The sequence below is a fragment of the Meleagris gallopavo genome, chromosome 1, assembly GCF_000146605.3.
Source record: "Meleagris gallopavo isolate NT-WF06-2002-E0010 breed Aviagen turkey brand Nicholas breeding stock chromosome 1, Turkey_5.1, whole genome shotgun sequence".
Classification (NCBI taxonomy): Eukaryota; Metazoa; Chordata; class Aves; order Galliformes; family Phasianidae; genus Meleagris; species Meleagris gallopavo.
Window position 1 is genome coordinate 91,913,861 of NC_015011.2, and position 14,675 is coordinate 91,928,535.

Below are 14,675 nucleotides of genomic sequence, written 5' to 3' on the forward strand. Positions count from 1 at the left end.
CACTGTTGCTACTTATAGCTTGTCAGGTATGTTGTTAGTTACATTAAAGGATACAGAGCTTCCTGGCTCTCTGGCCAATGTTTTTGTAGTCATTTGGCTGTTCTTATCTCATTGAAAATGTCATCCTTCTGTCAGCAGTTCTTTGTAGGCTGTTGGCATAGCAAATTTTACTTGTACTTTTGTTAGGGAAGTCATAGTAGACTTTACAGTCCTTCTGGTATTGCTTAGTTTGGACAGTCTTCTTCTGAACAGGTGGCTTAATGAAGACTCACAGCTAGCTTGAAGTCAGTTTTTCCTCCCTTTTATACCATTGTCTTCTCTGTTGATGTATTTCCCTTGCTCAGTTTTACATCTTGTTTGCCTGTTGTCATGTATCCTAGTTCAAAGACTGAGACCTTAGTAGTGGATGTGGGCATGAAAGTCTGTGTTGTTAAGCAGTACTGAGTCTCAACTAGCATATGTCTGTTTGTCTTGACATTTTATATTGTCATACACTACACTACTAAAATAGAAGGAGATAAAAAATATTGTGAAAAGAAATGGTTACCTCATTACAGACATTGCCATTTTTAATATAAAATAATGTACCAAAGCATTGAAGCTAGGGTGAATGAATATCAAAAAGTCATACAGATATTGTTGGCAGTTAATATACTGAAAGTCAGAGTTATCGATATGCAAGTAGCTAGATGAGGCCTGAAATATCACAAATATTGTCACTGAAATGCTGCAGAAATATTCTTAAAAAAAAAAAAAAAAAGTTAACTCAGGCTCTCTGACATTTGCAACCTGCACCAAGAGCTTCTAATGAGCAAATAAGGTCACTTGAATGAGTCACTGGAGTGTGATTGCTGAAGGCAAAGATGCTACTTTGCAGGCTGCTTTGAAGTGCAGTTATGTAACTGTCCCTGCCTATTAGAATTCAGTGTATATACACCAAATGAAGACAAAGAACTTAATTTAGGATCAGCCAAATGCCAAATTCTATTAAGGTAGTTCATACGTTAAGGTTAATATGTGTGAATAAGAAATATAGCCTACTAATGCATCTTGAAAAAGTTTGATCTGAGTAGGAAAAGCCATGGGTTTACAGCACCATGAATCTGTGTAATTATTAGGGCTGCACATGCTATTTCTCAATTTCTACTTTTTTATGTGAAGAAAAGAAGAAAACATTTCTATGCTGATACTGGAATTTTACCTCATAAATTATGCTCTTTCAGAAGCCTCTTCATGAGAAACAGGCAGCTTGAGTTAACAAATTATTTCTGCCTAATTTGCTTCAGTTTGGAAATGGAAGAATAGTCAATATCTAGATCATTTGTCTCTAGTTCTGACTGTAGACAAAATTTTGAATGTTAACAGGAAATCATTCATAAGTTTTCTCTTTTTTTTTTTCTAATTTTGCCAAGACCTTTCTGTGGTGTAGTGGTTAATTTGATTCGAAGGCTTGTCTACAGTAAAACTTACCTCTGTTGAGAAAGATGATGGCTGAATGGAGGCAGAAAAGGAAAAGGAAAGGAAAGGAGCTTTGGTTTCCATTTGGGTTAATAATAGTAATTTGAAAATAACTTCCCCACTTCTGTGGTAAGATCTATTCCAGTATGTTACTGTCTCTACTATTAGAATGGTTTCCTTACTGTTTAATTGAGTTCTGTTCAAATACATTTTAAACATTTTTTCTTGGTCCCATATTTATGAAGTAGAGAGATTCTTTCTGTTTAGATGTCACTTTTTTGATCTTCTCTTGTTAAAATTTTTCAACCGTTTCTCTGGAATCAGCTTTCTTGAACTTCATTGTCAAAACTGAGTCATAGTTCTGACAGTTCACCAAATCCACAGAGCTATAAAGATTCATGGTCTTGAAAAATTAAATTGTGTGATGTTTATGCCGATGTTTTTCAACCGTTTCCTCTCATTTTGTACTATTCCCTCCAGTTAAATAATTCTTATTCCTACTTTTGTAGCTTTTTGCATTTATACCAACTGAACTTCCCTCCTTTCACCCTGGACCATTCTCAAATTTACTGCAGCCCTATGACGAAATTGAAGCAAAAGTATATTTCACCATCTCCAAAATAATAGTAGATTTGTAACAAATGTATTACTAATATGAACAAAATGTGTGAATGGAGACATGTTTGTGAGAGTACTGCCAGAAACAACAAAATAAGAGTTAAAAGAATGATCTCTATTGATAATGGAGATAGTTGTTCCCAGCAGCAGAACAAAGGAATCAGTTTTCTTATCAAGACAGCAGGGTAGATAAGTGTCACCATCTCTGCTGTGGCACAGCTGACTTGTCAGACAACCCTGCATCCTAACAGCAGTGGGATGGCAACAAGATTTAACATATGCTATTCCTTTTCCCATTAGCACAGTAGGAAAGCAGACACATTACAAGTAAACAAGGATAAGCAGACAGTGAACAGCAATCTTTTCTAACACTTACAGAGACTGCAGTGAGGAAAATTCCAAAGCAAAGAATAACAACTCAGAACAACTGTAATCTTCCAGAGAATGTGAAAGACTTGTCCAATAGCTTCATCCTCATTATGAATCAGGAAGAACCTAAGAGAGAGAATGAAGTGTTAGTAACTGACATTTCTTTAAGTGTTGTACACTTGTAGTGTACACTTGGACGCATGTGATTTCGTATGAGAGTGAGAAAAAATTGTGACAGAATGAATGTGGCTAAAAGCAACTTTCTTAAAGATTTCATAAATAACCCTTTTTCCTTTCATAAGATTTCATGCTGACTTTTGTTATGTCAGAAGTCTCATTAAAATTACGCTGTATTTATTTTCCTTTTTTTTTTTTTAACGAGGCTTGCTATCTTGCAACAAAAGTAAATCAGCAGTTTGTCTTCATGATTATCAGCTGATATGACTTTATATACATCCACACGTACATTTGATTGAAGCAAAAAGCTATAATACTTGTCTTCTTCCCCTTCAGTGTTGCATCATTAGTTAACTTACAAATGGCTTCAGCTATCCTGTAAATATTCTGAGCTGAAGATCATCAAGCCAAGATGTTTAATTTGATTTGAAAACTCGTCTAAAAATTCTTTAATATGCTCTTCTTCAAAGTTGACAACTTAGCCCTCTCAAAAATTTGAAGTGTGTTTAGAGAAGGAAAACAGGTACCCTTTTCCTTGAAATTATGCTAATTACCTGGTTTGTTATTGAAATTCAAGAACCATTAAAAACAAAACAAACAAAAAGGGATCCTATCAACTATGGGCTTTCTACAGTTCTTCTGGAAGCTCCTCTTATCGTCATCTTTCCTCCATGTTGCATTTAAAAAATGAGTTATTGTTTTACTTAATATGTCTTACCAGCATATAATTTTGACCCTTTAACATCCTTATTATTACCTGGATATTCTTGATGTAGCTTGAAAATCTGCTTTCTGCTTTTTAGGATTTGAGATGATTAAAAAGTTCATTGTTTAGTCATAATGATCTGTGACTGTATTTATTGGTTTTGTTGTGCATGTTAGTAATTTATAAATTATGATTGTGGCCATAGCTTTTCTTTTACAAAATGAATTCAATGTTATAATAATGATTTTCAGTTCTACACCTGCTTTCCTTTTTCATTTTGTTTCTTATCTTCCCTCTTTGGCAAGGTGTCTTCTTCAAATGGTAACATTTTGGCAATGAAAATTGTTGCCAAAACAGCTTATCTGTTCTTGCTTTGTGTAAGTATTTTCCTTTAGACCTTGTTCATTGCTGTTGGCTTTGACTGCTCAAACCAGCTGATATTTTGTGTGTAATAGTCAAGTATCATCTTCATTATCATCCTCATAATTTCTATATATCAGTGCTTTTTCCAACAGCTTTTCTGCATAATTTTGAAAAACAGAATGATGTTGTCTTCCCAGATATCTTTTACTCTTGAATAGGGCATGGTTCCAGTAAATCCAGTCTAAAATCTAAGTTGGAGGAGGTTACAACCATGGTTCAACATTATTAGCTACAAGTCCAATTGCAGGGATGTTGCTTTTGCAAATGGAAACTTTCCACAGTGCACACAGGCAAGCACATGCTGAAACAGATTGCCCACAAGGTTGGGCAGGCTCAATCTTTAGAGTAACCTTTTTAATATCTTATTAGATAAAGCCCTGAGCAACTTGGTCTAACCCTGTAGCTGACTTCCAGAGATTCCTTCCAACCTACATATTTGATGATCCCAGTTTTCGTTTAGGCTGTCTTATGATACTGGTTTCTACTCTCTTGTGTGAGTGTAAAGTCCTGTGGTAAGTGGGGGCATCTCTCTTACCTAGATGAGATGTTTTTTCTAATTAACTTGCATCTATTTAGCAGTAGCTTTCCTAAATAGCAGCTTTGTGTTATTTCTGTCAGCAGAGTTCTTAAAAATGAGTAAACATAATAATTGGAACCAACTTAAATTTGGGAAATGCACTCTTGATCATGCCAGAGCACTCTCAGAGTTGATTTTAAACAGATTGAAGTAGTGAAATATCTAAATGGATCTAAAACTGAAATTACAAACAAAAGGGAAATCAACTTTTTACAGGGGTAGATAGTGATAGGACAAAGGGGACTGATTTCGAACTAAAGAAGGAAATATTTTAATTAGATGTCAGGGAGAAGTTTCTTTCACAGACGGTGGTGAGGTGCTGGCACAGGCTGCCCAGAGAGGTTGTGGATGTCCCATCCCTGGAGGTGTTTAAGGCCAGTTTGGATGGGGCCCTGGGCAGCCTGATCTAGTGCTTGACCCAGTGGTTGGCAACCCTACCCGTAATCAGGGGACTTGGAACTTGAGGATCCTTGAGATCCCTTCCAACGCAGGTCAGTCTGTGATTCAACATAGAAAGGTGCTTGTGTTTATGGTAGATTTCTTGATTTTTTGGGACTTCAGTTAACAAAAAACACATTGCTTTCAGAAGGGCTCTGTTGAATCTGGGATGTTTTTCTTCGTTTATAAGCTTCTGAGTCAAATTCTGTATTTCACATCTTCAACCTCTGTACACATAACTTGAATATTCAGATGTCATGGAAAGAATACTGAAGTATTTTCGTGTTAATTGTTTTTCTTCTCTAGGGAAAGTTTTGTGTATGCTCTTAGTATTGTCTTACTAACTTAAGAATGTATACTCAGTTTCAAATTCTGTTAAACTGATTTAAAAACAAACAAATGAAAGACACAAAAAACTGATCTACAGGTGGCATTCTTTGAGCACCAAAATGGTGTAGAACTGTAAATCGAAGCACAGAAAGGATTGATGGATGAGATTTATTCCAAAAGTGTACTTCCAAGACTTCTGAAATGTTAAGGTTGATGCACCTTTTCATTCCCCTACATCTCATGATGATAGTGAGAATCTTACAATGAGTACGTATAAACGTACAAGGTATAAGTTATTTGTGGTAAACAAAAAGGCACTTCTAAAGCATTGCGCTTCAATTTTTTAGTACAGGACCTCTCTAATTCTTTGTGTAACCAGTTTTAGTTTTGAAGAAAGAGATAGCAACTTGCTTTAAGAAGTGCCCTGTATTGAAGCCATTCTATTTTCTTAGAATAACCCTGGATTGTATCTTCAGGGTGAGTAAACAGGTACATGGAGCCCTACCTGTTCTCACAGTAAAACCACAGAGTGTTTCTCTTCTGCCTTTTGAGAAATTTAAGTAGAGAAAATTAGCATAGTTTCTTACATATCTGAGCCACTGGCTGTATCTAAAGAGAAAAATGTGCCAAAGTAAGTAAAGAAGCTATTTCAGATAATGGTGCATTTAAGGAACTTCTGGTAGTGATTGGTATCTGTGAAGGCTTCAAATGAAATGTGAAATCTGTGAACTTCATATTTTGCCTCTTGTAGTTTTCAATTTTGAATAGAGAAATATTGAAAATCCAGGATAAGCTATTTTTGTGTTTAAATAAATAGTAAAAGGAAATTTTGGTGCATTCATGACAGTTTTCTAATCCACACTTACAAGAGTTGCCTCTTATTTATTTCTGTGCTTTTGGCTTAGAGTGACTTCTTTTTTAATGAGCAAAGTTGGAAAGACATGTATATTCAGCTTTTAAATGCTGATATGAATCGTTCTACTTCTTTGTTAGTGTATTCAGTCTGACCTCTAAGCATCCACTTCTTACAATATTGAATTTAGTTTAGATGCAGGCCACTTGTATGCTAGTTGCTAAAACAAGACAAAAGAGAAATGCTGGTACAATGCCTGGAGCTGAGTTTTGATTCTTATTTCAGATGGGCAAAAATATTTTACCATAGTCTGAAGGTTAGATTGGTTGTAATATTTCCAACTTATTAAAGGTTTTTATTTGGATGTTTTTATCTTATGCAATCACTATGTATGTAGCTAATAAACTAATTGTACTAAAAAGCAGTTAAGAGCTTTGCATCAGACAGAGTCAGCCTTGATTTTCATCTGCTACACTTAAGGATGATTTTTAAGTTGCTAAACATACCTTCATAAAAAACTTCAGTACATCCAACTTGAATAAGACCCAAAGTCTCTGTCTTTTCAGACGAGAGTGTTAGATAAATGTGTATGGAAACTATGTCAATTTATTGCTGCCTAAGAGTAGAGAGTACTACAGTGTCCAATATTGCTAGCATTTCTTTGATATAAAAAATGGCAGTCCCTGGAAGACTCAGCATTTTATTTTTGTGTTCTCCTTCCCACCACTACTTCTTAATGTTCTTGCACATGGTAACATCTGTAAAAATGCTGATTTCATATCTACGAAGATCTGTTAATTTAAAAACTTACTAGTTCATTTTAAGTTTGGTTTATTTTTTCTGAGGTTTGGAAACAACTTTTATAAGTCTTTATTAAACAGTGCCAATGTAACTTCTATTTAGTAAAGATGGAATTTTTCTGTACTTTGGTGTTGCATTGCACCATTAATAATTGAGGAAAACCTTTTTTCTTCTAATCTACTGTGATATAACTTCTTTGAAAAAAGAAAACCATCCTTTAACATCTGTTTCTGGGTTAGAACACCAAGTCAAGACTGATCCAGAATCTAACTTTTCCATAAGAAAATTTATTTTCCCTCTTCACTATTCCGTGCATAAAAGGTTTCTTTTTCTTGTCATGCACAGTACAGAATCACATGTGGAGAGCAGTTTTAGCAGTGCTTGAGTATCTTTTTCTTCATGACAACGAATTTGAGGGAGCAGGGAAAGGTGTTTGTTTTGTTTTTTTTCCTGCACTCCATTGTGTTTTGCCAAATTCTATAGTTAAATATATCTTGCTTTTGTACAGCCTTTGCTAATATATTTAGTATATGAAACTGTTCAATAAGATACAGGGTTCTTGAGAACAGTGGTCTTTTGTATATGATATACAACTATAGGAGCATATACACAGCTATTTCTGTAAAGGATTTCCTTTCAGAAATGTTGAAAGTGTCTTTTTGAGAAAGTTGTTTGTTTTATAGAAACAAGAAAAAGAAAGCACCACAATTTTTTTTTTTGGACATCCCAAATAGGAGAATGTACTTTAGCTATTCCTTTTGAGTAAATCTGCTAATCCACATGGATGTAATGAGAATGAGTAAATTTAATCTTGCAATAAGGTTATAATTTCCAGATTAAGTATTCAGACATGCATTTGTTGCCTTTATAACTGACTCAATTGATCCCAATACTGTTTATAGGATCAAAGGTTTCTTCAAATCATTCCTATGTCTGTTGTACATAACCTTCTTTCTTTCTAGCCTAAATCCATTTTCTGAAAGTTCCTATATATGACCATGAAGTAAATGTTTCATCAGTTTTTGATCCTTTTTTATCTGTACTTCAGCTTTGTATTGCCAGAACCATATCCTTTTATTTTTAGCTAGAAAATTGTAGCAAGGGATAAAAATGAAATCTTGTTAAGATATTTTGTTTATATTTTGAGAAGGACAGCAAGAAGGTGGGAGCTGATTTACATCTGAGCAGAAAAGAATGTAAATCTTTATGTACACACTCAAGCTCTAGTTACTTGTCTGGAAAACACCGCAGAAACAGAAGTACGGGTGCTTAGACATTTAACTGTATAATAAAATCAAAACTATGACAGTGCCTGATCCTAATTTTAAAACACATTATGAAAGGTGGAGGCAAAATAGTCAGGATGACTACATTTTCAGTCTTAATCGGTCATGTTCAGACTTTCTAACTTGATAGGTCAAGTAACCTGTCATGTAAGTAATCTCTCTAATAAGACTGCTAAGTATAATACAGAGGACTCAACTGTACTTAAACATCTATCACAGATCAAACACATTCAAATAAAATTATGTGAATTGAAATAGACTATACAGAGAAGAAAACAGTTTCTTTATAAACACTCAGTAAATCTTACATCATTTTCTAGCTGGTCACTAGAAATTCCTTTCTACTCTTCTGCAAAGTTCCTAATTTTGCAGAGCCATCATCCCCACAATTAACACTGGTATTCTTTTTTCAATACAAAAGGCTGAGGGACAAAATACAAATTATTTCTTTTTATAGTGTGCCTTTACTTGGTGGTGCTTTATGTGTCATTAAGCATGCAAAAGATTAAATTAAAAATCTGTGTTAAAGTATGTATTTCCAAATATCATAAAAACATGGTAATTCAGTAATTAATGTGGTATATAATGACAGACTTTTCATTTCCAGCTCGATCTGTACAAGAGTTCATTGCTTTTACTGCTCTACTTCACTGTAGTAGTTAGGAAATTTACAGTTAGAGAATCAAATTGAACAGAAATTGGGCTTTTTTTGAATCAGAGTAGTATTTCCAGTATTCTGTCACTGAAACAAGAGACTTCACTGCAAAATAAAATGCTTTTATGTGCTTAATTAAATTGCAGAACTATTGTTTAATGTGTCTATGAAGGTAGCATTCTAAAACTTAAATGCTCATTTAATTAATTAATTAATTTTCAAAATTCTGAAATGTGAATGCAACTTCTTTATGAGGTTCAGGTTGGAAGGGAAATGGACTTGTTTACCAAACTAAGTCTTCTTCCTTCTAATTTATGAAGATCTTAGAATGCTTCTGTCCCCATTTTTCAGGATCTGATTAACAGTAGTTCTGCCAAATAAGCTGTGTTGCGAGGTGTGGAGAGGTGGTGATTGCTAGAGAGAACTGCTAGACATACTTTGATAGTGTAGATTAAGGACATTGGATAATTTGTTTCAAATTAATATAGCCATAACAATTGCATTTGCTGTAAGTAGTTTTAAAGGAATCATTAGAGATGTCAGGCCTCTCAGCAACGTTGATAAATTATTAAATTTAATGTATAATGTAGATCATAGTAGCAATGAGTGAAATGCTTGAGGGAGATGTTCCCCTGCCATGTTCATAAAATATACAATGGCACAGTAGCAGCCCTTGTTGATACTGGCTTTGGAAGGATATTGCAAAGTCAGAGCTGTAGTTTGTAGATATGTTGTGCATGGCAAGAAATGGTTGATGATTTGGGCATGTTTATAAAATAAAGGAGAGAGAGTATATAGTGAGCATACAAGGCACTGAGAATTAAAGCTGACAATGAACTATAGTTTTTCTAACATTTTCTTAAGAGACAAACAAGAAAAGCAACAAACATGAATATTGCTAGATGATGTAGTGTTTCTCTCTTAAATACCTACCCTCTAAAAATCAAAAGTTAGCATAGCATGGCAGTTAGGACATTGGTTTCTTTTGCTGCAAATACTTCTGGGGAAGACATTACTTCATATTAGTCAAGTAGCTAATTGACAGCTTTGTTTTTCTTCCCTGATCTGTACCTGTATTTCTGCTTTCCTACCTTCTGTCCCAAAACCTGTGCACTCTGCTGGTCTTCTGAACTATCACAGATTAAATTTGCATTTACTTTTAGTTTAGACATTTTTTTGTGTTATGTCAGGCTTCAAATGGGCAGTCCTTCTTGTTGTTGGGGATTTAAATTGGTAGGACTGTGACAGTTGGGAAATTTTCAAAGTTCATCAGTGCCTGTTAGAAACAGAGAAATGTAAGAAGACTTGAATAAAAACAATTCTGCCAATACCAAAATCCCTAGATTTTAATCAGTCCTATTTTTAAAATGGCGAGTAAATACAGAAGTCCAAGAGCAGTTAAAGAACCCCTGAGTGCATAACTTGTTGCTTCATTCTTCCCTAATCCTAATAAATATGCACTTTATCAGAATAAGATTCTTGTGTGATTTTAAATTAAGAAGGCAGTTTGTGATTATAGAACATTCATTTATTTCTCTGTATGTGTTTGGTTTTTGTTTTGTTTTTTAATTTGTTTGTTTGTTTTATGTGAGAGGGAGATAAGGGGTATAGACTGAGGCTTTTTGCTGTGAATTCAAGAGGTAAAGATTTTCTATTTATACCAGAACATGAAATTCAAACCTACTGAAATTCAAGGGTTCTAAATAGCTTGTGTAATAAACTTCTACAGCTGAAGTGATGTCAGAAAATAATAAAGTACTCCATTTGTTCTTGTCCCAAATAAGAACTATACTTTACAATTACCTCTTTATTTCCTCCCTTATTTTTTTTTTATTTTCTTCTTTCAAAATTATTTTATCACTAGTTTTGGATTCCGTCTTTTTTTAAGTTCTTATGTGTATCCATACAAGTATTTCAACTCATTGCTAAAATGTGAAGTAACACCCCCATTTTAGTAACTGCAGACAGAATAATGCTTGCCTTCTATTAAATATAACTTTTCTTTTGTTCTTCTATGAACTTCGAAAGGCATTATAAGGTTTTATTCCTATAAATATATATACTTTTTTCTTCAACACTTGATCACTCTTTGGCAGTTAAACACTAATTTTTATTTTGGTGATTGTTCATAATTGTATTATTTCTTATAAATGCAATTCACATCAAAGTCACTTACTTTGTTTACTGGTGTATCCTTAGTCTATATCTTTGCACAAATTGCTATGTATATCTACTGTAATACTGTAAATTTATCATTTACTGAAAATTTCAGAAAAGTTGGAAAGCTACTTTATTTACTAGAGTCACTGTGCTAAGAAGAAATTTTCAAGAGAAAATGTTATACAGTTTTTATAGGTTCTGTGTATTTTCTCACTCACATGTATATATACTTATGTATATACATTTAAATTTCCTATATATTGAGTATGTTAGAATTAAATATGTTGTAGCAGTTGTTTCAGAATTTCCACTTTGATTTATTTCCCATTTAACATAATTTTGACATAATACCTTAACAGTCTTTTTAAGTATAAAATCATTATGGATTCCGATGCTTCAGAATATGGAGGGCATCAAAGGTTGGACCACAATACAGAGTACTTCTCTGACGAATATCCTCACAATTATCGACCTAATTCAGTTATGGTAAGAAAGATGTTCTATTTTTAATCTGAATAATTGAATGATTTTAAAAGTCGTCAGACAAATGGAGACTATTCTAGGAGTATTTCTGTGGTGGGTTTGTTTGCTTTTTAACATTCTGAAATTAGCCTGTGTATGAATACATCAGAGGTGATATTACAATTTTATCATGGCTAATAATATTATCTGATTTTCCTTGGACATTACCTTTTCATTTGCATGTCATCTTGCACAGTCTTGCCACACGATATGCATGAAAACCTTCTAATGTACTTTTGAATTGCCTTTTTTAATATAAGCATTTAGTTTATTTTCATGTCTGAAAAACTCCATCTTCATGCTTTCTTAGTGAATAAAGCTGTAGAAACTAATTTTTCATTGCTTTCTTAAAATCATTTGCCTAACTTGACAAAGCTAACTGGCTTTATCCTCCTCAGTTTACAGAAAAACATAGAACAGACCATCTCTATTTGCATCAAGAATGTTTAGTCCTAATTGTTCTGAACAGTGAACAAAGAGTTTCCCTCAAATCACTTCAGATCAACTTCTAATCACTTTGCTTGTATAGTTGTATATACAATTTCTGTTAGCTGAGGTGGTGACTAATCAAAACCAAAATAAGTGCCCATTGTCATTACTCTTGAAATCATAATCCCTTACTACAATTAATTTATAAATCTACCATTTCCCATTCTTTCTATATGTATACATATACATGTATGCATATACTATATATATATATAAATGTGTGTGTGTATATATATATTACACACTTGTTATGTATTTTCACTAGTTCAACAGATACTAAGATTCGAAAAGGCCGTGAACTGGTCAGGCTTCACTGGAAAAGTTCTGAGAATGCTTATGTTGCTGGCCACATTTTTATATCTAAACCATCTATGTGTGTGAAAATGTATCTCTATACACAGGTATATCTCTATACAGAAACACTAAAATTGTATTATTTTTGTAACGTAACAGACTACAGATATGGAGTATCTATACTGGTATGTGTGTGACAGTCTTCTTCCATGTTATCCAGAATGGATAAATGATCTTCTGGTGTCACATTTCTTGTGAGATCCCAATTCCTGAGAATTATTGTGCGTTTTAATCTCTGCCTCTCATGCTTTCTTTTACCCTCTTTTGTTACACTCAGAGTTTTGACAATTCTTTTGTTGGCATGTTTTAAAATAGTTTTGTTACATTGTGCTTTTATTCTGCTTGGCCTAGAGGATCTTGGGAACATGCTATTTTTTTAAAGTGTTTGTATGTGACAGTGCCCTTAGATACCCTTAGGTAAGTATCTGTTATCATAAGCACACTAAGAAACTGAGGATCTAAAAGTCCAGTCCTGCAGGTTACACATCAAATTAATGCTCCCAGAATTCTTGCTTCCTGTGTCAAATTCAAGTATGATGCTTTAGTGATTAGAGAGCATTTTAATTAGCTGCCACTAACTTAACTTTTGCAAGCCAATTAACTGTAATTTAGAGTGTACATTTCACATTAGGGCTTTTAGATGACAAGTGCAAATCATTCAAGACAGAAAAAGTACAACAGAACTTGAAGGTGCATCTTAAGTAGGAGCATGTGGAAGATAAAGCATGTGACAAGCAAAGCAGCAAATGCATTTTTGCAGCATAAGCTGTGGCATGGCAATGGCACTTCTGAGTCAGATAGAAACCCATCAGAGTGGGTCATGACAACTTTCCTTTATGTCCTTCAGCAGTCCAATTCACAGACCAGCTTCAGCCAACACTCCAGAAGATGCCACAAGCACTTCATAAAGGTAAAATGGTAGTAAGAAGACACAAAGCAAAAGTAATTGGGGGAAAAATTGTGGAAAATCAGACCAAATCCAGCATGATATAACACCAAGTAAGAAAGAACAAAAGTTACAGTGAATACCACTGGTTGGTATTTTACAAAAGAAACAAATGTTTTATCATAAATAGAAATTTAGATCTCAGTTCTTAGATAATCCGTCATCCTTGGGAATTGTTTTAGTCCTGGTTTAATGTTAAGAAGTCTAAGTAGATGTCTTCCTCTCGATTTTTCTTTTTGATGGCACCACCCCAGTGAACTCAGAAAATGTTTTTTTCTTGTACTTTATCCTATTGTATGTACATAGTGCATGTGACATAAGTGTCTATTTCAAAAATTTTAGTTCTCCCTTCACCACAAACACATTTTTTATAGTGAAAGATACACTTCCCTTAAAGTGTGCTAGATAAACATTGTCACTAAAACATACCCACAGGACAAAATGAAATTACATGCAATAATTCTGCTGCTCAAGTCAAGCTTAAATAGTGCACAAACACATTATAGGAGATTAGACATGACATAATTCATTCTAGAAACATCACCTAATAAAAGAAATATTCAAAGTGACATTGCAGAATGAGAAGAAAAGAAATGTGAAATACCTGGATTGAAGAAAACTGGGTGAAGAGTAAACTTTGTAAGCACTACTCAGCACTGTGAAATTTTGCTGATGAATATATGGTAATTCAAGTTCTGTATAAGGCCAGATTTCAAGATCATCATGCATGCCTTAAAAATACCATTGGAAAATATATCAAAAGTATTCTTTGTAAATAATCTCATTTTTCTGTTTCGCTGCTTGCACTGCTGCGGGTTGTTAACAAATACATGAAATGTACATAACTTTTCATGTGATCAAGCCTTCTTAAAACAAGCTGTTTTGTATTTGTCATTGTACAAAAGGACTTTTAAACCATCATATTTTTGTTTGTATTGCTGCCATGGAAAAAAAGATTTAATAGTCTTTTTTGAGCTATGTTTGTTGTGGATGCCTCATTTCTGGAGGTGTTTTAGGTCAGATTGGATGGAGCCCTGGGCAGCCTGATTTTGTGGGTTGCAACCTGGCCCGTGGCGCTAGGTGGTCTTTGAGGTCCCTTCCAACCCAAGCCATTCTATGTTCTATGAAAGACGTGTGCTTTTTCAATGCTTGCGTAACCTTCTAGTTTTATATTGTCTTCACATTTCAAATTAACTGCTGCAGACATGTTTCAACTCCTGTAAGATCCTACTGCCCCTTTACATTTGTGCCTTACCTGATTATTGTAGCTGAATATGAAACTTAGATTTGGGGCAAGTAGAAGGTGGGGGAAGAAAAAAATCTGTTTCTAATAACATTCATCATTACAAATGTTTTATCAGGCATCTGACTTGATTGATTTTTATTGAAAATGTAATTAGATATCAAAGTGTGTTGTAGTAACTTAAGTATTTTTTTTAATAAAAGTAGTAAGTAAGAAAGAAGTAAGGATTTGTATGGATGCACTGGGTTTTATACTTGTTGCACCAACAGA

General features: G+C 34.0%; 1 protein-coding gene across 1 annotated transcript in view; it reads left to right on the plus strand.

The window, feature by feature from the left end:
• LOC100545095 (1,4-alpha-glucan-branching enzyme-like) overlaps positions 1-13,153 on the plus strand; it is a 58,534-nt gene extending 45,381 nt beyond the window's left edge. The window contains exons 8-9 of the mRNA XM_010722026.3: positions 11,220-11,337; positions 13,067-13,153. Coding sequence (XP_010720328.1) covers positions 11,220-11,337; positions 13,067-13,138 — 190 coding nt within the window. The 3' untranslated portion in view covers positions 13,139-13,153. The remainder of the gene's footprint in view (positions 1-11,219; positions 11,338-13,066) is intronic.
• Positions 13,154-14,675: the final 1,522 nt, after the last annotated feature.